General features: G+C 38.3%; 1 protein-coding gene across 8 annotated transcripts in view; it reads left to right on the top strand.

Moving 5' to 3' along the window:
• The first annotated feature begins 256 nt into the window (after nt 1-256).
• Nucleotides 257-25,497, top strand: part of Abl (tyrosine-protein kinase Abl) — a 56,868-nt gene continuing 31,627 nt past the window's right edge. For 3 of the 8 annotated variants that reach the window (XM_070079777.1, XM_070079776.1, XM_070079774.1), the window contains exons 1-9: nt 259-908; nt 5,401-5,542; nt 6,333-6,463; nt 11,837-12,099; nt 13,150-13,321; nt 14,063-14,175; nt 15,165-15,307; nt 16,271-16,394; nt 17,890-18,060. In XM_070079777.1, the coding sequence (XP_069935878.1) occupies nt 597-908; nt 5,401-5,542; nt 6,333-6,463; nt 11,837-12,099; nt 13,150-13,321; nt 14,063-14,175; nt 15,165-15,307; nt 16,271-16,394; nt 17,890-18,060 (1,571 nt within the window). In that variant the 5' untranslated portion in view covers nt 259-596. Of the gene's footprint in view, nt 909-5,400; nt 5,543-6,332; nt 6,464-11,836; nt 12,100-13,149; nt 13,322-14,062; nt 14,176-15,164; nt 15,308-16,270; nt 16,395-17,889; nt 18,061-24,494; nt 24,588-25,497 lie in introns of all 8 variants that reach the window. The other 5 variants (XM_070079773.1, XM_053799686.2, XM_070079772.1 and 2 more) reach the window with 4 other exon arrangements.

Here is a 25,497-nt window from a genome sequence, read left to right as displayed (position 1 = left end):
CTGGAGAAGAGCATTGTTCCATAGTATGAAACAATTGTTTCATACTATGGAACAATGCTCTTCTCTAGACTGAGGGACTGACCACCTCAAAACTTTAAGGGTGATGGACTGATTACATCGTCTTCAAGTATCTTCTGCTTCTATCAACTTTTCTGTACTTGACTGAAGAAGCCTACTGTGTAGGCGAAACGTTTCATAATAAAGATACCTGACTGTTGCATATGTGTCTTACCTAACACAATGTGTATGGTATGTTGACATATATTTTAGCATATAATGATATACTACAGTAGTCCCTCCCGTATCTGTGGGATAACTTCCAAGACCCATGATAACGTTTAACTGATAAATCGTGCACAAGTCGAGAATTATCACTTTCACTGATGAGAAGCACTTTACAGCTTCTCTTAGACTTTGAAGAACTGCCATCATCACTACTTTTGTGCTTTGAGGCCATTATTAAGCAAAATTATGGGTTGTTTTTGGGCTACAGTAGACCATGGATAACTGAAAGTGTGGAAACCAAAACCATGGGTGGTGGTTCTGCTATACTATAGATGTTGGTTATTACTCTAAATACTGTATTAATCTTTTAAATGTTAATTTCAGGTGAGCAGGTTCGAGTCCTGAGCTACAACAAGTCTGGAGAATGGTGTGAAGCCCACGCTGGTTCTGGGGAGGTGGGCTGGGTCCCGTCCAACTATATCACTCCTGTCAACTCGCTGGAGAAACATTCCTGGTACCATGGTCCCATATCCAGAAATACAGCGGAGTACCTCTTGTCCTCCGGTATCAATGGTTCCTTTCTTGTTCGTGAGTCTGAAAGTTCTCCGGGACAGAGATCGATATCTCTCAGATATAATGGTCGTGTTTACCACTACAGAATCAACGAGGATGAAAATTCAAAGGTATTTTTTTGTATACTTTATATTTTAATATTTTCTTGTGTTTGCTGTTTAGGTTAAACTAATTACACCTGTAATAATGATAAAATATTTGTATGAAGAAGCCTTAAATATGTACATAACTTGTATAAAACTTAATTCCCGTCTTGATCCATGAAGTTCCTCTTTCCGTATAAAGATTCTGACATTATTAATTGGTAAAATATTCCTTGAAACATGTCTCTAGTCTTTAATTAGTTATCCAGGAAAAGCGAGATATACTGTATACTACTAATAATTTTTTTTTAGTGGTAATTACTGTGTTTTTTCGTTATACATATAAGGCACACGATTGTCAGCTGTTTGCTGGCACTGTTTACAAACAGTTTTAACGTAACTTTAGTAAACAACTGCTAAAGCATAATTCAAAGCCTACCCTTGACCCTGACCTTGAGCATATAAGGCACAGGCTGATTTTCCAAGACTTTATGTGGGGAAAAAAGCATTCCTTATATGCCAGAAAATACAATAGATATCAACTTTTTTAGATTGCATTCCTTACTGTATTGTGTACCCAACAACTATGAAAACATTGTAAAATACAAGATAATTAGTACACTTACAACCTGCCCGACTTACGACCTGCCCGACTTACGACCTGCCCGACTTACGACCTGCTCGACTTATGACCTGCTTGACTTACGACCTGCTCGACTTACGACCTTCTCGACTTACGACCTGCTCGACTTACGACCTGCTCGACTTACGACCTGCCCAACTTACGACCTGCCCGACTTACGACCTGCCCGACTTACGACCTGCTCGACTTACGACTGTGTTTTTTATGCCAAATTTCTGGGAAATAAACAACTATTTGTGTTGTACACAGTGTTTATCCTAAACCTTACAGTATAAAATACAGTACTAACAACATAAAAAGTAAAGTAAAACATGAAATACCAAAATAAAACAATAAAATAAAGTCATTACAAAAATGTTTTGTTGATATTCAGTAGTAAAGTTCGACTTACGACCGGTTTCTCGGAACCGAACTCGGTCGTAAGTCGGATGGTAGGTGTATTTGTTTCCATTGATGTAACAATGTTCAGAGAAGTCTGATAAAGACTCAGTGTGACCTTTGTAATCCCGTTTTTTGCACTACTTCTCACAGGATGCACAATAAACTAGTCGTTTAGGATGTGCAGCTACATGCCACCTATAATGGTTCAGGATTAACCCTTTCAGGGTCCAGAGGCCAAATTTCCAAGTGTGCACCAGTGTCCAAGAATTTTCAAAAAATAATTTTGTTATTTTTTCTTATGAAATGGTAGAGAATATTTTTCTGAAGGTAATAAAACAAAAAGTATGAAATTTGATGGAAAATTGATGAAATTATGCTCTTGCGAATTTTGATGTGTCAGCGATATTTATGCATTGGCAATTTTGCGGACTTTGACTCCCATTTTAGGCCAATTACATTATTCCAGTTGACCGAATTCTTAGCTATTTCACTAGTATTACTTCTATTCTATCGATTGAGCACAAGAATTCACCAAGTCAACTGTTTCAGCTACAAAATAAAGTGATCGGAAATTGGTAATTTGGCCAATTTAATGCAAAGTTCAGAATACTCCAATTTCAAAATAGGGTCCAGAATAAACAATGCAGACATTCCTGGCACTAAACTAACATTTTCTCTGTTCATTAGTTACGTTTTCAGGCTTTACTAATGAATTCCATTTTGATTTTTTATTCACATAAACAGTTTTATTCAAATCAAAAAATAGAAGATTTACTGTTATGCAATATTGCAATAATTGTATAAATAATATCAGAACATTTGTGAACATATATTAGACTCACCAGCTGGTGTGTATTAGACGTGTGAGGTCATTTGTTTACTCTTGAACATCGGCAAAAATTTAACATTTCTGCTAATTTGAGCTCAGTTTCAAGCCATTTCCAGTGCTAAAACCAATCAAAATCATCTCTATTTCTGTAACATATCTTCCATTCTATCAAATGAGACCAAGAAATCGCAAATACAACTATAAAAAACATACGAAAAAACACTGCGAAGTCGCTGTTTTAATCGAAAATCACGGTCTCAGTTTTTTCTCTCATTATGCACTGTGTGCTGCAGGATTTGTTTTATGTGGTGCACACATACCACATAGGTGTATTCTCTCATATCTAGGCCCAAATTTACCACTCACAGCTTATCAGAGTGAGCTGAGCTCATGACGTAGATCTACGGTTTGGACCCTCAACATAAAGCCGTAGATCTACAGCATGGACCCTCAAGGGGTTAACTAAGTTTTCTTTCTCTTCATCAAAGAGATTAAGCATTCTGACTGTAAAATAATGGATTTTTTAGTCAAAATGTTTAAATTTTTGTGGTAAGCAGGAAATAATCTAAAATATTATAAATTATCATCATTTTGATTACAACTTTGATAATCTATATTAGCTTATTTAGGTTTTGCATTAAGACTCAATAACGTCTCCTCATATCAGTTTCACACCTTCAAAACTTATGCAACTTAGTGAAATGAAGGTGGGATGTTTATTATAGGATAGTATATGGCTCTGTCTATTTTTGAGAAAAAAAAAAATTAACCAGCCTGTTTTTCTCAAACACTAATGAATTGGCACACATACACCAAACTTAATATTGTAATTGATTCTAATAATTTACCTACTATAGATATGTTTATTGGGCAGTAATTTAATGGAATTGACTTATTCCATGATTTTTGACTCCACATGATTTTTGACTCCACATGATTTTTGACTCCATATGATTTTTGACTCCACATGATTGTTGACTCCACATGATTTTTGACTCCACATGATTTTTGACTCCACATGATTTTTGACTCCACATGATTTTTGACTCCACATGATTTTTGACTCCACATGATTTTTGACTCCACATGATTTTTGACTCCACATGATTTTTGACTCCACATGATTTTTGACTCCACATGATTTTTGACTCCACATGATTTTTGACTCCACATGATTTTTGACTCCACATGATTTTTGACTCCACATGATTTTTGACTCCACATGATTTTTGACTCCACATGATTTTTGACTCCACATGATTTTTGACTCCACATGATTTTTGACTCCACATGAGGGTTTGGGCAGCAGTGGTCTCAAAGTAGTGGCAATAATTTTTTCAAGTTTTTTGGCTTTTTAATTTTTTTGTACTGTACATGTATACAGTGGAATCTCAGTATACGACCTGAATTCATTCCAGAAGACTATTCAAGTGTTGCTCCATTTGAGCATCGAACAAGTTCTTGCTAACCAATTTTCTGTTTGGTTGACTGTTATCCCTAATCTTCGTAGGCAGCATGGTGACTTATTTATACAAATAATACAGAAACACCAAAAAATGCGAAGAAATATGAAATACAGTGGTCCCTTGCTTTTCGTAGTTCTCGGCAATCATAAATTTCGCCAGTCATAGGGGTATTTTTGTATAAACATGGACTCGCTTTTCATAGGTTGACTCGCGAATAGTAGTTTGTCCGGGACGCGTACGCACGGTGTGAGCCAAGGCTGCCTCCCTACCCAGCCAGTCTGGCATTGTTTACCAGTGAGTGAAGGTCCCCTCAAGTGCTCCTACGAAATATTTCATAATATTCCACTCATTTTAGTGCTTGCAAGTACTAAATAAGCTACCATGGCTCCAAAGAAAGCTCCTAGTGCCAAGCCTGTGGTAAAGAAGGTGAGAAATATGTACAGTGACAAAGTCTTGGGCCATTTTAGGGAAGTGTTAAAGAGACGCCAGAAACAGAGCTCTCTCCACAGTTACTTTGCGAGACAGGACTAGAGTGACTCTCAAGGTGGTCCTAGTGGCATTAAGAAACAGAGAAGAGAAGCAACCCCAGAGAAGTAATTGGTACCTGAGGTGTTGCTGGAAGGGGATTCCCCTTCCAAACTGTAAACAATCCACTCTCTCTCCTCCTCCAGTCTCCCATACACTAAGAAGAATCACCAATAAAGGTAAGTGTTATGCTGTTAATGTTTCATTCATCATTTCCCATTGTATTGTTTATGTACTACATGTATATTTCATGTAAAAAATCTTTTTGTTTTAATACTTCTGGGTGTCAGGAACGGATTAATTGTATTTACATTATTTCTTATGGGGAAAATTGATTCGCAAATTGTAAATTTCGTTTATAGTAGCTCCTCCAGGAACGGATTAATTACGAAAAACGAGGGACCACTGTAGTTTACAGCGAAGTTCTCACAGGTCGTATTTGTTTGGTTGAGTGCTGAGCTCTGTTCGAGTAGGGAGCTGGTTGTATACAGAGGTTCCACTGTATAGTGTTATGAATGATGTAAAAATAATCCATACCATCTGTACAATGTGTTATATTTAATTATGTTAATAAAAATACATGTAAATGTATGGAGTGTTATGAATGGCACAGAAGAGATTAAACTCACATTGTAGAGACCTAAACTTTGTGTACTAATGTTGGTAATTTTTCAGTTGTATGTGTCGTCAGAGTTCCGCTTCAACACCCTGGCAGAGTTGGTACACCATCATTCACAACACGCAGATGGACTCATCACTCAGTTACTGTATCCTGCCCCAAAGAGAAATAAACCGACTGTATTTGGTCTCACCCCAGGTACTGCAATGTGTTTATATTATACACGTGCTCCTCGACTTATGGTGTGGTGTTATGTTCCGACGAACCCGCCATAAGTTGAATACGAATGTGATCTGCCAGATAAATAAATAAATAATGTGTCACTAAATAAGTAAATAAACAAATAATTACTGTATCTAACTAAATACCAGTATTGAAAAGTAAATAAATGAATACAAGTTATGGACTTGTTGCTTTCATGTTGGGTAATTATCTTAAGTTTCATTTCCAAAGTAATTGTTTTTGTACCATCAGAAAGTCAAAATATCATAAGTTGAGGAGCATCTGTACTTATTCCTGAATTAAGAGAGGAAAATTTCTGTAATGCTTTGGTCTGTCTTGGCCCTTTATCAAGTGTCTTAATAATGGTCTCGTATGGTCCGGACTGTAACAATGTTGGTAGAATTACTGACATTATGTTAGAATTACCAACAATGTGTTAGAATTACCGACAATATGTTAGAATTACCGAGAATGTGTTAGAATTATCGACAATATGTTAGCAGAATTACCGACAATAAAATGTCTAATTACATGCAAGTAATGTGACATTTTATTGTGGCAACTTTTCACTTTCTAGGAGTGTGTCAAGCTGTAACTGCTTAACAAAGCTCCTGCAGGATCAATATTGTTACTTTAACCTTGACTGTCATTGATACTGCTACAATATAAAGTGTTGTTGCAGGAACAATATTGTAACTTTAGTCTTGAGTGTTACTGATACCACTACAATATAAAGAGTTAACCTTCGATGTACTGGACACTTCAGAGCCTGACGAGTGGGAGATAGAGAGAACAGACATAGCAATGAAGCACAAGCTGGGAGGCGGCCAGTATGGTGATGTATATGAAGCTGTATGGAAGAGATATAACATCTGTGTTGCTGTTAAGACTCTCAAGGTATGTACCTGCCGTACTCTTCTTGGCCTTCAAAGTCCAACCACCATTGATTACCTTATGTTTCTCAGGCACTCTATGACCCCTACAGGTTTAGCTATTTCCAGTGAAGAAAGCAGTATTAACTTCACTTCCCCAAGGTTGTATGATCGTAATGGGTTTAATATTATCTTCCCCAGGGTCTGTATGATCTTAATTAGTATAATATTTCTCTTTGAATATAATAATAAGGTAACTTTGGTTACCTTAAAATGTGTTACTCATTCCCATATTATTGATATTAGTGATACTTATATGTTTCAGGTGTTTAATATCAATTGTTATTAAAGTTGTTTAGGGTCCAGTTTATTTTATTATATGTTGTGAAGATTTAGTGGTTTGTAATTAGTCATTTGGACTTTGAAATATATTGACAGATTTGTCCATCATGATTGTATAAAGTACTATTGTGACTATAACTTTTATCAAATGTACTCCTGTGTTTCACAGATTTTTATATATCATATTACTTGTTCTGACTTTCTCCATACTGTACCTCTTTACCTGATGTGTCTTCTTGTTTGGTTGCTCAGTTGTGACTTGATAATGGTCCAGGACTAACCAAAATACAGTAGAACCCCCATATCTGTGGACTCAATTTCCATGGTTTACCATGGCCCAAAAATAACCCTTAATTTTGTTTAACAATGGCTCCAAAGCACGAAAGTAGTGATGCTGACAGTTTGTCAAAGCCAGAGAGAAGCCAAAAAGTGCTTCCCATCAGTAAAAAAGTGCTAATTCCTGACTTATTGTGCGTAATTTATCAGTTGCACTTTATCATAGGTATGTATGTATGTAAATGAAAAATGACATACGGTGGACCCCCAGTTATCGTAATTAATCTGTTCCAGAGAGTGTGACTAAAACCGAATTTGAGGATATCCGAATTCATTTTCCCCATGAGAAATAATGTAAATCCAATTAATCTGTTCCAGACACCCAAAAATATTAAAAAAAATATTTTTTGTACATGAAATATACATTTACCTACTCAGAAAACAGAGAGACATGAAGAATAAACAATAATAACTTGACAATTACCTTCATTGAAGACTTGTTAATATATGGAAGACAGGAGGAGAGGAGAGGATGGAGGAGTTACTATTGTTTGGAAGGGGAATCCCCTTCCATAAAGACTTCAGGTACCAAGTCCTTTTCTGAGGTTACTTCCCTTCTTTGTTTTTTAATGTCACTAGGACCAGCATGAGAGTCACTGGACCCCTGTTGCTCAAAACATTGTTCCAGAGAGCTCTGTTTCTGGTATTTCTTTAAAATTTCCCTAAAATGGGACATGACTTTGTCATTGTACATGTTGCCAACACAGCCAGTACGTGTTGCCAACATGACCAGCAACAGCTTTGTCAGGGTGATGCTCATCCATAAATGCTTGCACCTCACTCCACTTTGCACAAATGTCCTTAATCTTTGAAGAAGGCACCTTCTTCCATCTCTCTTCCTCCTCCTCTGAAGGAAGTTCCTCAGCTGTGGTCTGTTGCTGTTGCAGATGAAGGTCTTGCAGCTCTTCATTGGTCCTTCACCAACTCTTCCATATCCTTGCCACTCATCTCCAACCCTGTGGAATTCCCCACTGCCACAATACTTTCCACAACTGCTGTAGGCTCGTCAGAGTCGGCCCCAAACCCTTCAAAATCCCTCTCTTGGACACATTCTGGCCACAGTTTTCTCCAAGCAGAGTTCAAAGTCCTGGAAGTCACTCCCACCCAAGCCTACCTATAAGGTTTATGCAGTAGAGGATATTGAAGTGAAGTGATCTTTCCAGTACTTTCTAGGATCAATTCAGTGTCCGAGGTTATGTCAAAGCACCTTTGAAACATTGCTTTGGTGTAGTTTTTTGAAGCTTGAAATGACCTGCTGGTCCATGCGCTGGAGGACAGGAGTGGTATTAGGGGGCAAGAATTTCACTGTGATAACACGAAACTCCTCCACAGTTTGGTCATCCAAGTCTGGAGGATGAGCAGGAGCATTGTCCAGTACCAGGTGGCACTTGAGTTCCAATTTATTTTCCAGGAGGTATTTCTTCATACTTCATTGAACCAGTCAAGGAAAATTTCCCTTGTGACCCATGCCTTATTGTTTGCCTTCCACATTACACACAATTTACTCTTGATAACACTATTTTTCTTGAACACTCTGGGATTTTCAGAGTGATACACCAGTAAAGGCTTCACTTCGAAATCCCCACTAGCATTACTACAAAACATGAGTTAGCCTGTCTTTCATTTGCTTGTGTCCTGGGAGTGCCTTTTCCTTCTGTGTGATATAGGTCCTCTTTGGCATTTTCTTCCAAAAGAGGCCTGTTTTGTCACAATTGAACACTTGTTGGGGATTGAATTGTTCAGCCTCTATGTACCCCTTGAATTCCTGAACATATTTTTCAGCCGCATATTTGTCAGAACTTGCAGCCTCGCCATGCCTTACCACACTGTATATGCCACTACGCTTCTTAAATCTCTCAAACCACCCTTTGCTGGCCTTAAATTTACTAACATCAGCACTAGTTCCAGGTATTTTTTTTACGAGATCATCATGCAACTGCCTTGCCTTTTCACAAATTATCAACTGCATAACACTATCTCCTGATAACTGTTTTTCGTTGATCCACACCAACAATAAAGTCTCCACGTCTTCGAGTATTTGCGATCTCTGTTTTGTAAGCATATTTGCACCTTTTGCAACAACAGCTTCCTTGATTTCCTTTTTCTTAAGAGGCCACAATGGAAGTGATGGTTGTATGGAGTTTCTTATACAACCTGGCAAGGTCTGCCACACGTACTCCACTTTGATATTTTGCAGTGGGTGAGATGTTATCAACAAATTTTGTTGAAAATAAGAAAAAGTTTTGGAGTGAGATTAACAAGTTAAGGAAGCCTAGAGAACAATGGATTTGTCAGTTAAAAATAGGAGAGGAGAGTTAGAGGTATTGGGAAGATGGAGGGAATATTTTGAGGAATTGTTAAATATTGATGAAGATAGGGAAGCTGTGATTTCGTGTATAGGGCAAGGAGGAATAACATCTTGTAGGAGTGAGGAAGAGCCAGTTGTGAGTGTGAGGGAAGTTCGTGAGGCAGTAGGTAAAATGAAAGGGGGTAAGGCAGCCGGGATTGATGGGATAAAGATAGAAATGTTAAAAGCAGGTGGGGATATAGTTTTGGAGTGGTTGGTGCAATTATTTAATAAATGCATGGAAGAGGGTAAGATACCTAGGGATTGGCAGAGAGCATGCATAGTTCCTTTGTATAAAGGCAAAGGGGACAAAAGAGAGTGCAAAAATTATAGGGGGATAAGTCTGTTGAGTATACCTGGTAAAGTGTATGGTAGAGTTATTATTGAAAGAATTAAGAGTAAGACGGAGAATAAGATAGCAGATGAACAAGGAGGCTTTAGGAAAGGTAGGGGGTGTGTGGACCAGGTGTTTACAATGAAACATATAAGTGAACAGTATTTAGATAAGGCTAAAGAGGTCTTTGTGGCATTTATGGATTTGGAAAAGGCGTATGACAGGGTGGATAGGGGGGCAGTGTGGCAGATGTTGCAGGTGTATGGTGTAGGAGGTAGGTTACTGAAAGCAGTGAAGAGTTTTTACGAGGATAGCGAGGCTCAAGTTAGAGTATGTAGGAAAGAGGGAAATTATTTCCCAGTAAAAGTAGGCCTTAGACAAGAATGTGTGATGTCACCATGGTTGTTTAATATATTTATAGATGGGGTTATAAGAGAAGTAAATGCGAGGGTCTTGGCAAGAGGCGTGGAGTTAAAAGATAAAGAATCAAACATAAAGTGGGAGTTGCCACAGTTGCTCTTTGGTGATGACACTGTGCTCTTGGGAGATTCTGAAGAGAAGTTGCAGAGATTGGTGGATGAATTTGGTAGGGTGTGCAAAAGAAGAAAATTAAAAGTGAATACAGGAAAGAGTAAGGTTATGAGGATAACAAAAAGATTAGGTGGTGAAAGATTGGATATCAGATTGGAGGGAGAGAGTATGGAGGAGGTGAATGTATTCAGATATTTGGGAGTTGACGTGTCAGCGGATGGGTCTATGAAAGATGAGGTGAATCACAGAATTGATGAGGGGAAAAGGGTGAGTGGTGCACTTAGGAGTCTGTGGAGGCAAAGAGGGGAATGTATGAGAGTATAGTTTTACCAACGCTTTTATATGGGTGTGAAGCATGGGTGATGAATGTTGCAGCGAGGAGAAGGCTGGAGGCAGTGGAGATGTCATGTCTGAGGGCCATGTGTGGTGTGAATATAATGCAGAGAATTCGTAGTTTGGAAGTTAGGAGGAGGTGCGGGATTACCAAAACTGTTGTCCATAGGGCTGAGGAAGGGTTGTTGAGGTGGTTCGAACATTGTAGAGAGAATGGAGCGAAACAGAGTGACTTCAAGAGTGTATCAGTCTGTAGTGAAAGGAAGGCGGGGTAGGGGTCGGCCTAGGAAAGGTTGGAGGGAGGGGGTAAAGGAGGTTTTGTGTGCGAGAGGCTTGGACTTCCAGCAGGCATGCGTGAGCGTGTTTGATAGGAGTGAATGGAGACAAATGGTTTTTAATACTTGACGTGCTGTTGGAGTGTGAGCAAAGTAACATTTATGAAGGGGTTTAGGGAAACCGGCAGGCCGGACTTGAGTCCTGGAGATGGGAAGTACAGTGCCTGCACTCTGAAGGAGGGGTGTTAATGTTGCAGTTTAAAAACTGTAGCGTAAAGCACCCTTCTGGTAAGACAGTGATGGAGTGAATGATGGTGAAAGTTTTTCTTTTTCGGGCCACCCTGCCTTTGTGGGAATCGGCCAGTGTGATGATAATAAAAAAAATGTCTATCTTGAATTCTATAGTGTTTCTGACCTTCTTTACCAAAGGGCTGGCACTAGAAGATTTTTTGGTCCCATAGTGGCTTATTTAGCAGTTGCAAGCACAAAAAGAATGGAATATTATGAAATGTATTGTATGAACGCATGGGGCGACGGTCACTCACTGATAAACAATAGTAAACTGACTGTGAATGCTGTGGGATGGTGTGTGGAGCTGCTCGGGGATGCTTGGGTCCACTCATACGCATTTGGGACGAATGACTATTACTGAGGTAAATGACGATCACTGAGCTAATATTTTGACAAAAAAATGTTACGATTACTGAATATTACGAAATCCGACTACTACGATATCCGGGGGTCCACTGTATATAGGGTTTGCTGCTACCCAAGGTTTTGGGTATCCACTGTAGATCTTGGAAGATATCTCTCGTGGATATGTGGGACTACTGTATACTCTAAATTTCCTTGCCACAGAGTGGGTTATTTATGAATTAGTATTATAATATGTAATTTTAGGAGGACACCATGGCTTTGAAGGATTTCTTGGAAGAGGCGGCGATTATGAAGGCCATGAAACATCCGAACCTAGTGCAGTTACTGGGGGTGTGCACACGAGAACCTCCGTTCTATATAGTGACAGAGTTCATGACTCGTGGCAACCTGCTAGACTACCTGAGGGTGTGTAGTCACGACGAAGTCAACGAAGTGGTCCTTCTCTACATGGCTACGCAGGTTGCGGCAGCTATGGAGTACCTCGAGGAGAGGAATTTTATACACAGGTGACAGTTGAGTACTTGCACATCAACCCCTTCTACTTTTCCCACTGATCTATTTTCCTCTCACAGTCCTATTTCCACACCAATGAAACTCACTTCTACAATTCTGTTTCCACACCAATTAAACTCCCACAATCCTATATCTACACCAATCAGACTCACTCCCACAATCCTATTTTCACACCAAACTCCCACAATCCAATTTCCACAAATCGAACTGAGGAGGCTGGAAATAGTGGTGTGAATATTATGCAGAGAATTTGAAGTGTGGAGACTGGAAGAGGGTATAGGGGTTACCAGAAGTATTCTTCAGAAGACTGAGGAGGGGTTGTTGAGGTGGTTTGGTACATTTAGAGAGAGTGGAGCAAAACAGGATGGATAGGAGGATGTATAAATCTGGGGTGGAGGGAAGGAGGGGTAGGAGTTAATCCAGGAAAAGTTGAAGGGGGAAGGGTAGATAGGTTTGAGTACTAGGGCTTGGACATCCAGTGAGTTTGTGTGAATGTGTTAGATACAAGTGAGTGGAGGCAAGTGGTTTTTATGACTTGATGTGCTGTTGGAGTGTGATCAAGGTAAAATTTATGAAGGAATTCAGGGACACAGGCAGACTTGAGTTATAGAAGTGGGAAGCACAGTCTTTGCACTGAAGGGTCATTTGAACTATGATCCCTGCATGCTGCTGGGAAGACAGCAAGTGAATGAGTGACGATGAAAGTGTTTCCTCTTTTTTCAGGTCTCTTCGTCTTTCATCTTAGGGAAAAGTGGCCGTTCCTTTAAAAAATATCAAATATATATAAAGTTCAGAATATATAATATTAATATTCAGTGTAGTTCATTTGTTATTTCTGCAGTCTGCTTTTTCTCTTGTACTGAGAAGTAATGCTGATTAATTGCTGTACTAAAAATAATATTGGTTAGTGTGTTATTAAGAAATAATACTAGTGTTAGTGTTGTATTAAGCAATACTGGTATTAGTGTTGCACTAAATAGCATTACTAATATGTATTTGTGTTGTATAGAATTGTAATACTAATTAGAGTTTGGTTTCCACAGAGACTTGGCTGCTAGAAATTGTTTAGTTGGTGAAAATCACTTAGTTAAAGTAGCGGACTTTGGCTTGGCGCGACTGATGAGGGATGACACCTACACTGCTCACGCTGGTGCCAAGTTTCCCATCAAGTGGACGGCACCAGAGGGCCTCGCATATAATAAATTCTCCACGAAGGTAAGATATTGTACAAAAGAACAAAAAGGTACAATACCGTGACTGGAACAATACACAGATAACCCGCACATAGGAGAAAGAAACTTATGACAACATTTTGGTACGACTTTGACCATCAGCTTTCTCCTAGGTGTGAGATATTTGTGTATTGAACAAAGATTTTTTTTAACACTGACTGTCTCCAACTGAGACAAGGTGACCCAAAACATGCCAAGCTTTACTTGGCATTTACTTTTCAGGTCACCCTACTAAGGTAGGGTGACCTGTAAAAGAAGAAACACTTTCACCATTATTCGCTCTATCACTGTCTTGCCAGAGGTGTGCCGACGCTACAGTTCAAAAACTGCAACATATCTCCACCCCTCCTTCAGAGTGCCGGCACTGTACTTGTCACCTCCAGGACTCAAGTCCAGCTACCCGACTGGTTTCCCAGAATATAGGAAGCTCAAAGATCAGTGTGTCACCTCTTTCATTTTCTTCATTAGGTTGAAGGTTGTACCACAGAAACATACAAAGGCTCTGAAGCCTTTTAATTAAATGGTCATGACTGGCTGTTGTAAGCTTACAAGGACAATTTCAGTGCCTCACAGGACATTAGGTTAATTTTTTATGTTATAACTTTTTTGATTAGTAGATAACTCAAAAAATTAAGGATAGTATAGAAAAATGTATGACACTTGAGAAAAATGTTTGTATAGAGGTAAAGGGAAATTAACTAACATATACTAAAACTTTTTCCAGTCCGATGTGTGGGCCTTCGGCATCTTACTGTGGGAATTTGCGACCTATGGAGTATCTCCATATCCGGGAGTCGACCTCACTAATGTTTACCACTTGCTGGAGTCCGGCTACAGGTATAAATTTTCTCATTATTATTATTATAATCAAAACTAAGCACTAAATCCACAAGGTCATTGAGGTTGCTTCAGTGCTTGTGCAAATACGGTACTTAAACAGTTAATTTTTTACAACGTTGAATCCTCAGTTACGGAAATATGCCAGATATAACTATCCTATGTGGTGTGTGTTTATATGTTATAAGTCAATTTTTTGTAAGTTGGAACACGAGGAATGGAGCACGTTGATGAGTCAGCGGTCACCCTAAAGGTATACAGTGGACCCCTGGTTTACGATATTATTTCATTCCAGAAGTATGTTCAGGTGCCAGTACTGAACGAATTTGTTCCCATAAGGAATATTGTGAATTAGATTAGTCCATTTCAGACCCCCAAACATACACGTACAAACGCACTTACATAAATACACTTACATAATTGGTCGCATTGGAAGGTGATCATATACCGGGGGTCCACTGTATTTTATCTACTTAAATATGCATTCCTATAAACTTCCTAGATTATAGCTCAAATAATTTTCTTATAATCATGTACAATGACATACTTTATCTACTTACATATACATGCATTACATATTCATTGAGTCACTGTTATTGTCATGCCTTAATGTCCTGGTATACATATGTATAATGTCTGTTTCCCTATAGTCTAAGCTAGGCTAAAGCTTGCCTGAAATACCCTGTATAACCATAGGCTTTCTGCATGCATTATCAAGTTTCACCCATTACTGTATAAAGAATGTATCATGTAGAAATAGATGTTTGAATCTGAACTTGAATTAAATTGTAATAAACACCTGTCAGTGAATAAACAGAAAGGTGGACAAGGGGCTCTGTTAGAGTTCTGGACTGTCAAGACAGTAGAGGGTCAGACTATCAATTTATGGACCACAATTTGAGACCCTCGTCCACCCTTATGTCTATTCATTTAAATTTGAATTTGAAATAAAAATGAGTAGTAGATTTCACAAAATATATTGTTTTCAGGATGGATTGTCCTCAAGGGTGTCCAGTACGTGTGTATGAGCTCATGAAACAATGTTGGCTTTGGAACCCTGCCGACCGACCCACGTTCTCACACATCCATCATGCATTAGAGACAATGTTCCAGGAGACATCCATTACTGAGGGTAAGAAAAAATGAATAAACTTTTTGAATCTTTCATTTCATTACGAAATGAAAACCTAAAGTGTAATGACACCCAAAAGTGTAATGACAACCTTTAAGTGTAATGACAACTTGTCATTGCTCAGTAATTAACTCCCATGGCGACAGCAACTTGGAATATTAATCGATTATTGTGAAATGTTAACTTGCAATATCACTCTAATGTTTTTGTTAGAAAACTAAACATTTTGAATATTGCAATTCATAATGTTAACTTGAAAAGGTTTGTAACAACAATAAGTGTAGGAGAGCCCCACATATACAGAAATTTTCTGTGTTCCACATTTTTGTTGGTTTTCAATTGAGCCATTGTTCCACCCGCTGGTTATTATCGCCGGCAGTTGGAACACAATGAACAGTTGCTCGGTTTGAAGCCATCAAAAAATTGGAACACTGAAAAAAGGTGCTGTTTAAGTATGACCCTCCTGCATACATTTGTAATTCACAGGGTAATATTTAGTGAAGGGATTCAGGGAAACTGGTTATTTTTATATAGCTGGATTTAAGTCCTGGAAATGGGAAGTACAATGCTTGCACTCTAAAGGAGGGGTTTGGGATACTGGCAGTTTGGAGGGATATGTTGTGTATCTTTATATGTATATGATTCTAAACTGTTGTATTCTGAGCACCTCTGCAAAAACAGTGATAATGTGCGAGTGAAAATGGAAGTGTTGAATAATGATGAAAGTATTTTCTTTTTGGGGATTTTCTTTCTTTTTGGGTCACCCTGCCTCGGTGGGAGACGGCCGACTTGTTAAAAAAAAAACCTACACTTAAGAAATTTCAGATAACGTTTCAGTCTGTCCTGGATCTTTGTTTTGACTTTTTGTTTTGTTTGGGTATTTTACAGATTGTTCTGGTCAAATTAGTGTGACTTGTATTCTTTGTAAATTTGTGACATTGAAGTGTAATTTTGTGTTTATAGAAGTGGAGCAACAGTTAGCAGCTGGAGGAGGAAGGAAGACAAGAGGGACAGCCTCCTCCAGCACACACCAACAGTGGAGTGAAGATCAACTTCCCACAAGCCCTCGAACATCTTCCGCTCGACAGTAAGTTGACTAACAAAGGTACTTTCAGCAGAGCAAGTCTTTATTAAATAACATTTATCTTGTAGGTGAACTTAATCAAGAATTTGACTTGAAAGAAAAGTCATCTTGGAGCATTTGTAATTCTCTACTTATTGGCATTTTGACTCGCCCATTTAATTGCTCTTTTTTTTCACCATTTGCTCTACTTGTAATGCATCTGTATATGTAAGTAATTTTTTATGAATATAAAAGGATATGGGAAGTACAATGCCTGTACTTTAAAGGAGGAGTTTGGGATATTGGCAGTTTGGAGGGATATGTTGTGTATCTTTGTATGTATATGCTTCTAAACTGTTGTATTCTGAGCACCTCTGCAAAAACAGTGATTATGTGTGAATGAGGTGAAAGTGTTGAATGATGATGAAAGTATTTTCTTTTTGGGAATTTTCTTTCTTTTTGGGTCACCCTGCCTCGGTGGGAGACGGCCGACTTGTTAAAAAAAAAAATGGAAGGAGTATTGGTGAATGTGTTGTTCTTAGGGTCACTTTTAGTGGGGAATAGACAGTGTGTTAGAGAAAAAAATGGATGAAAAATCTAATATATTAGTAGTGCTTGCCAGTATGCAGAGAATCCCTCACTACAGCCAGTACTAAAATTGACATTAGTATAATTTATCTTAATCCTGCCTAGCCTTTTTTTGGTCTGTGTTAAATTAGTACAGTATTATTTAACATAAATGAATTATATTAATTATCTGATGTTCAGACTGATTTTCTTGTGATATTGTAACAATGAATTTAATAGTTGGCTTGACTGGCAAAACAATCGTGGCTTTAGAAGTGAATATTGCAAGCTCTGCCTAAAAAGCATGACGTGTGCAAGAAATCAGTGTTATAGCCTACTTTTAGGCTTACTGAAAAAAAAAGCTTATTGTATCATAGATCTTTAATATACACAAATAACCCACACATAGCAGAGAAGAGCTTATGACAATGTTTGGGTCCAACTTAGACCATTTACAAAGTCACACCTATGTGTGGGTTATTTGTGTATTGTTCCAGTCACAGTATTGTGGCTTTTAGTTTTTTATAGTTCTTATATAAATGGTATGTTGTGTATCTTTATACGTATATGCTTCTAAACTGTTGTATTCTGAGCACCTCTGCAAAAGCAGTGATAATGTGTGAGTGTGGTGAAAGTGTTGAATGATGATGAAAGTATTTTCTTTTTGGGGATTTTCTTTCTTTTTTTGGGTCACCCTGCCTCGGTGGGTCACCCTGCCTCGGTGGGAGACGGCTGACTTGTTAAAAAAAAAAAAAAATGTGATTAAAAATGACTGTTTAAAAAGACAGAGAGAAAGTATCATTATAAAATATCATATGGCCTGATCAGCAGGAATATAAAGAAGCAATAATGATACTGGTTCAATGTCCTTTTAAATAGTAGCTTTTAATTCTTGTTTTTCATTATGAAGTTAAGATAAATTGTGTGTTTAATATTAATTCTTTGCTTTAAGAAGAAGCAACAAGAACAAGCACAACATGATGGATGAAGGAAGTAGTCCAAACTTGCCTCGAGAAGTTCGACCAAGTCCAGGTATCCTCTCCGCTCGATCAACAGTGGTCCAACTTAGACGCACTACCAACAAGAAGGGTAAACAGGCGCCAGCACCTCCCAAGAGAACGAGGTAATGGCATAGTTTAGTACATCTTTGTACTTAGGAAATATTCCCATGTAATTCAAGTGTACCTTGACTTTCAGGTATTTTATATCAATCCATATTCGTGATTAATTTTTTTTACACTGACTCAAGACTGTTGTAGTAAAGTGACTGTCTCTAAAATATGAACATTGGTAAAGTGAGTTTGATGGTAACGTGAGAATGTTGAGTGTTGCTCTAGTGCTTTCCAAGTCTGCTCATTGCTCTGTTTATTTGTTTTTACATCAGAATGTAGTCTTGCTTTAATCTTCTATTGCATTTATTGTTGTTAATGCATGTTATAATGTTAAATTTGGTTAATAAGTGTCTTATCTAACCTAAACAGTGTACATAATTTGCTTAAGGATATGAAGAAAACAGTGTTACATTAGGAAGATAGGTAGTTTATATAAGGCTTGATATGCACTCAAATTAAGTAGTAATAAATAACTGTCGGTGAAGGTAAGGTAGATAAGGGCGGACGAGGGGCGTCAACCACACACTCAAAATTGACACACTACTGGAATGGTAGAGCATCAGACTATCTATTTGCAGACCGGGGTCAGAGGTTATCATTCACCTTTCTGTTTATTCAAGGCTTGATACATGAAAGGATAATTTAATACAGTGGACCCCCGCCTTACGATCAGCTCCCAATGCGACCAGTTATGTAAGTGTATTTATGTAAATGCGTTTGTACGTGTATGTTTGGAGGTCTGAAATGGACTAATCTAATTCACAATATTCCTTATGGGACCAAATTCCTTCAGTAATGACACCTGAACATACTTCTGGAATGAAATAATATCGTAAGTCGGGGGTCCACTGTACTCTGTAAAAAGTGTAAACTTTATGATTGAAATTTTATGCTGAAGCTCAGTAATACATTTTTACTTTGTCAAGCAAATCACATTGCTCCATCTTTCCTGTACCTTGACCTTTTTCATAATTCTTGGTTCTCATCTTTCTGTGAAGAAAATATAATAAAACTTTGATAATATTTTGGAACCAGCATTAAATCATAATAAAACAATTGCAAACAAACCATGGAATGTGTGGGGTTTGAACCCAAGGCAAACGAGTCCTAAAATTCACAGGCCAATACGTTGACAACTTGGCCTGTGACTTGTAGGACTCACCAGGGGTTCAAAACCCACTCGTTCTCTGGTTTGGTGTTAAATGGTGGTGAAAGTGAAGTTATGTTGTTTTTTAAAATATAGTATGTAATGGGTGAAATACTACAATAGTTTGGCGAGATATAAGCGACTATTGGCAGAAAGGTGGGCTAGTGCAAAGATGAGTAGTGGGGGGGTTGAAGAGGGTTGGAATAGTTTTAAAAATGCAGTATTAGAATGTGGGGCAGAAGTTTGTGGTTATAGGAGGGTGGGGGCAGGAGGAAAGAGGAGTGATTGGTGGAATGATGAAGTAAAGGGTGTGATAAAAGTGAAAAACGTAGCTTACGAGAGGTTTTTACAAAGCAGAAGTGTTATAAGAAGAGCAGAGTATATGGAGAGTAAAAGAAAGGTGAAGAGAGTGGTGAGAGAGTGCAGAAGGAGAGCAGATGAAAGAGTGGGAGAGGCACTGTCAAGAAAGTTTAATGAAAATAAGAAAAAATTTTGGAGTGAGTTAAACAAGTTAAGAAAGCCTAGGGAAAGTATGGATTTGTCCTTTAAAAACAGAGTAGGGGAGTTAGTAGATGGGGAGAGGGAGGTATTAGGTAGATGGCGAGAATATTTTGAGGAACTTTTAAATGTTGAGGAAGAAAGGGAGGCGGTAATTTCATGCACTGGCCAGGGAGGTATACCATCTTTTAGGAGTGAAGAAGAGCAGAATGTAAGTGTGGTGGAGGTACGTGAGGCATTACGTAGAATGAAAGGGGGTAAAGCAGCTGGAACTGATGGGATCATGACAGAAATGTTAAAAGCAGGGGGGGATATAGTGTTGGAGTGGTTGGTACTTTTGTTTAATAAATGTATGAAAGAGGGGAAGGTACCTAGGGATTGGCGGAGAGCATGTATAGTCCCTTTATATAAAGGGAAAGGGGACAAAAGAGATTGTAAAAATTATAGAGGAATAAGTTAACTGAGTATACCAGGAAAAGTATATGGTAGAGTTATAATTGAAAGAATTAGAGGTAAGACAGAATGTAGAATTGCGGATGAGCAAGGAGGCTTCAGAGTGGGTAGGGGATGTGTAGATCAAGTGTTTACATTGAAGCATATATGCGAACAGTATTTAGATAAAGGTAGGGAAGTTTTTATTGCATTTATGGATTTAGAAAAGGCATATGATAGAGTGGATAGAGGAGCAATGTGGCAGATGTTGCAAGTTTATGGAATAGGTGGTAAGTTACTAAATGCTGTAAAGAGCTTTTATGAGGATAGTGAGGCTCAGGTTAGGGTGTGTAGAAGAGAGGGAGAATACTTCCCGGTAAAAGTAGGTCTTAGACAGGGATGTGTAATGTCACCATGGTTGTTTAATATATTTATAGATGGGGTTGTAAAAGAAGTAAATGCTAGGGTGTTCGGGCGAGGGGTGGGATTAAATTATGGGGAATCAAATTCAAAATGGGAATTGACACAGTTACTTTTTGCTGATGATACTGTGCTTATGGGAGATTCTAAAGAAAAATTGCAAAGGTTAGTGGATGAGTTTGAGAATGTGTGTAAAGGTAGAAAGTTGAAAGTGAACATAGAAAAGAGTAAGGTGATGAGGGTATCAAATGATTTAGATAAAGAAAAATTGGATATCAAATTGGGGAGGAGGAGTATGGAAGAAGTGAATGTTTTCAGATACTTGGGAGTTGACGTGTCGGCGGATGGATTTATGAAGGATGAGGTTAGTCATAGAATTGATGAGGGAAAAAAGGTGAGTGGTGAGTTGAGGTATATGTGGAGTCAAAAAACGTTATCTATGGAGGCAAAGAAGGGAATGTATGAAAGTATAGTAGTACCAACACTCTTATATGGATGTGAAGCTTGGGTGGTAAATGCAGCAGCGAGGAGACGGTTGGAGGCAGTGGAGATGTCCTGTCTAAGGGCAATGTGTGGTGTAAATATTATGCAAAAAATTCGGAGTGTGGAAATTAGGAGAAGGTGTGGAGTTAATAAAAGCATTAGTCAGAGGGCAGAAGAGGGGTTGTTGAGGTGGTTTGGTCATTTAGAGAGAATGGATCAAAGTAGAATGACATGGAAAGCATATAAATCTATAGGGGAAGGAAAGAGGGGTAGGGGTCGTCCTCGAAAGGGTTGGAAAGAGGGGGTAAAGGAGGTTTTGTGGGCGAGGGGCTTGGACTTCCAGCAAGCGTGCATGAGCGTGTTAGATAGGAGTGAATGGAGACGAATGATACTTGGGACCTGACGATCTGTTGGAGTGTGAGCAGGGTAATATTTAGTGAAGGGATTCAGGGAAACCGGTTATTTTCTTATAGTCGGACTTGAGTCCTGGAAATGGGAAGTACAATGCCTGCACTTTAAAGGAGGGGTTTGGGATATTGGCAGTTTGGAGGGATATGTTGTGTATCTTTATACGTATATGCTTCTAAACTGTTGTATTCTGAGCACCTCTGCAAAAGCAGTGATAATGTGTGAGTGTGGTGAAAGTGTTGAATGATGATGAAAGTATTTTCTTTTTGGGGATTTTCTTTCTTTTTTGGGTCACCCTGCCTCGGTGGGAGACGACCAACTTGTTGAAAAAAAAAAAAAAAAAGAGAGACTAGTCAGACATCGGGGTCTTTAAATGCAAACCCAATTTGCTATACAACTAACCCACAGGTTGGAGAAGCTACTTTAAACTGTTTTGCTCTATCCTGGTCCATTTTTTTTTTTTAATTTATAGTCCATCTTGGGAGCAAGGGGCTAGTAACCCCTTCTCCTGTATAAATTACTAAATTTAAAAAGAGAAACCATAATTTTTCTTTGTAGGTCACCCTGACTCGGTGGTGGGATACGGCTGGTGTGCTGTAAAAAATAATAATAGATATACTATATAGTCCATTCTAGGTAGTAGGTTGGTAGACAGCAACCGCCCTGGGAGGTACTACCGTCCTGCCAAGTGAGTGTAAAATGGAAGTCTGTAATTGTTTTACATGATGGTAGGATTGCTTGTGTCTTTTTTTGTCTCATAAACATGTCTCATAAACTTCTACTTACACTTAGGTCACACTACACATGCATGTACAAGTATATATATACACACCCCTCTGGGTTTTCTTCTATTTTCTTACTGGCTCTTGTTCTTATTTCCTCTTATCTCCATGGGGAAGTGGAACAGAATTCTTCCTCCATAAGCCATGTGTATCGTAAGAGGCGACTCAAATGCCGGGAGCAAGAGGCTAGTAACCCCTTCTTCTGTATACATTATTAAAGTTAAAAAGATAAAGTTTTGTTTTTCTTTTTGGGCCACCCTGCTTCAGTGGGATACAGCCAGTTTGTTCAAAAAAGAAGCTATAGTCCATCTCCCACCAAGGGAGGGTGACCCGAAGAAAAGAGAAACCACTTTCACAGTCATTCATTTGGTTGCTCTCTTGTCAGAAGCATGCAACATCTCAGTTCAGTGGCCCTTCGAGCTGCAAGACCCTTATCTCTCCTTTGGAAGGCAGGCGCTGTACTTGCCACTTCCAGGACTCAGATCTGACTTACCAGTTTCTATGAATTCATTCTCAGTGTTACCTTACTCATACTCCATAGCTAGTTGTAACTTGGTAACAGTCCATGATGGATCATAATGCTATTTTTTAATGTTTATCTTCAGGTGTCAGATTAGCACAGTAGTTTATTTTGAAAATAAGGCTAATCAGACTTGAGTTCTGGAGGCAGGAAGTGCACTGCCTGCACTCTGAAGGATGAGTTGGGATTCAGATTCAGGTTATTCAGCATGATACAATGTTTCTACAGAGATGGGTGACATTTATGTGTGCATGCAGAGAGCCTCTTAGTATACAGAGCATTTCTGGCAATTTTAAGCCTATCTAACAAGGCAATACCTAATTGAGTGCTTATATATGCAGTCTCTAAGTGGTTGTAACAATAAGTTTAGGATTTACAAGGAACATAAGAGAATTGAATAGTGTAGGGATGCTGCAGTTCGGAGGGTTATTTGCATTGTGTTCTCTGTGTACTTCTGGCAAGATAGCTGTTGAATGAGTTATGGTAAATGCAGTTCTTTGAGTTATCCTACCTTGTTGTGATATGTCTATTATGGAGAGAAACATAAAATATGGTATGCAAAATAACCATTGTGGAAAAATATAGTGAATTTCCAAGCACGTTTGTGACTTAGAAGTCACAAAAGCACTCAGAAATTCACTCAGTTTTTCACAGTGGTTATTTTGCATATTGTAATACCACCTGTTTACTGTAATCTTATTACATAATATCTGGTATGTGAATTAAAGGCATTCTTACTGGATTGTATGTCCTCCATATCACCTGAATTTCTGACATAACAGGATCTAGGTGAATGAGAGCTCACTATATTCAGAAATTGGACATTGTTATTGACAAACATTACTAATGTGATTGTTGACACTGGATTTCTTCCAGCAGTTTGTTGCAAGCTAAGGTGTAAGATGAGGTGGCACTTGGTAAACAGTCATCGAGCTGGGAATCTGTTAGTCTTGACCTGTACTTCGATTTTATTCTCTTCATAACTCACAAAATTGTAATAATACAATTGCAAACAAACCCATGGCAAGTGAGTTATAAATCTCCAGGTCTGGTGTTTTATGCCTCACTTGCCATGGGTTTGAACCAAACCTGTTCTGTGGTTTCTCTTCATAGTTGAGAAGAGAGAAAAAGATAGATCGATTCACATTAAGTTATCTGAGCAGCAGGTCTCAGAAGTGGATATTTATTTCTTTCTATAAAATTCCCAAAATTGTTATATTTTGAGTAAGATTTTAATATTTTTACTCAGTTGAAAATTACCAACTAAACTTCTCCCATCTAATGTAAAATAATTTCTCAACTGAACTATCAGTTTCAGAAATATCAAGTTGATAAAAAAAATTTGCTCTTGATTCCATAACTCTGAATTGTTGAAATCTTTCACTGAATGCTTGTAGGAGTGTCACATTGTGACTTCATAAGATGAAAGTAGATCTTGAAAGTAATGTTTTTTAGTAGCTGCCTTGGCCCTAGTCTCCATAGTCTTATTGTTATGTCTTAAGTGAGTACATGAAGGCCCCATATATACAGCATCTTCACATTGTTGTTCCGTGTTTTCGTTAGCTTGAAATTGAACTATTGTTCATTGTGTTCCACCTGCTGGTGATTGTCAATATCAAGTGCAACAATGACTCAGTTGAAAGTCAACAAAAACATGGAATGCCAAAAATAGGTGCTGTGTATGGAAGGCCCTCCTGTATTAAAATTAAAACTTTATTTAGAAGATATACTAAGTATTAATGGGAGATTTTTTAGGCAACAGGCTGGCGACTTAGAAGACTCAGCCAGGGGGCGCCTTGGCACCCGCGCCCACATGGTTCGGCACCCGTCTCTGAGACCCTTTATAGGGTACATGCAATTTTTATTTTTAGTAAAAATAATAAGGGTGTTTTATAAATATAAAAGCCTGAAATCTTTTGCAAGATTTAACATGTTCCTGATTTTATGCAGAAAAGTTTTGAGTCTGTAATGAAGCGACCCTTCACTGGGGGCCATAATATTAGTGAATTGCTCTGGATTCGAGGAATTGGAGCTGCCTTTCCCTTCCTTGTATTAAACCTGATTACTTCTTATTTCCCTGATGCTTTTCTATGAATGTAATAATAAAAAGCATCAACATTTGGTGACTTAAGTGACCTGCGAGTTTGACTATTGAGGGAGCTAATATGTACACACATTAGTGTTAGATAGGAGTGAATGGAGATGAGTGGTTTTTGGGACTTGATGAGCTGTTGGAGTGTAAGCAGAGTAATATTATTTGAAGGGATTCAGGGAAACCGGTTAACTGGACTTATGTCCTGTAGGTGGGAAGTACAATACCTGCACTTTAAAGGAGGGGTTTGGGATATTTGCTGTTTGGAGTGACATCTAAACTGTCATATCTGAGAGCCTCTGCAAAGACAATGATTATGTGTGAATGATGGTGAAAGTGTTTCTTTCTTTTTTGGGGCACACTGCCTCAGTGGGAGACGGCCGACGTGTTAAAAAAAGTCATCTTTTTAGAGTGTATTTTTAATAATTTTTAATTATAGTGAATTACATATATAAAAATATATTTCCATTTGATTTGGTTAATGGCATAGAGTTGTTATTGCCATGGTAGAAAGCTCTTAGACACAGCTATGAAACAGATGAGAGGAATCCTTAAATAAAAAGTTTCTGACGAAGATAGAATATGCAGATCCATATATTAAAGTGGGTCTCTGACCAAGGACAAAATACTCAGACCTCTACTAAAGAAGGTCTCTGACTGAGGACA

Source organism: Cherax quadricarinatus, unplaced genomic scaffold, assembly GCF_038502225.1.
Source record: "Cherax quadricarinatus isolate ZL_2023a unplaced genomic scaffold, ASM3850222v1 Contig15, whole genome shotgun sequence".
Taxonomy (NCBI): Eukaryota; Metazoa; Arthropoda; class Malacostraca; order Decapoda; family Parastacidae; genus Cherax; species Cherax quadricarinatus.
This window is presented reverse-complemented; position numbering and strand designations above follow the sequence as displayed.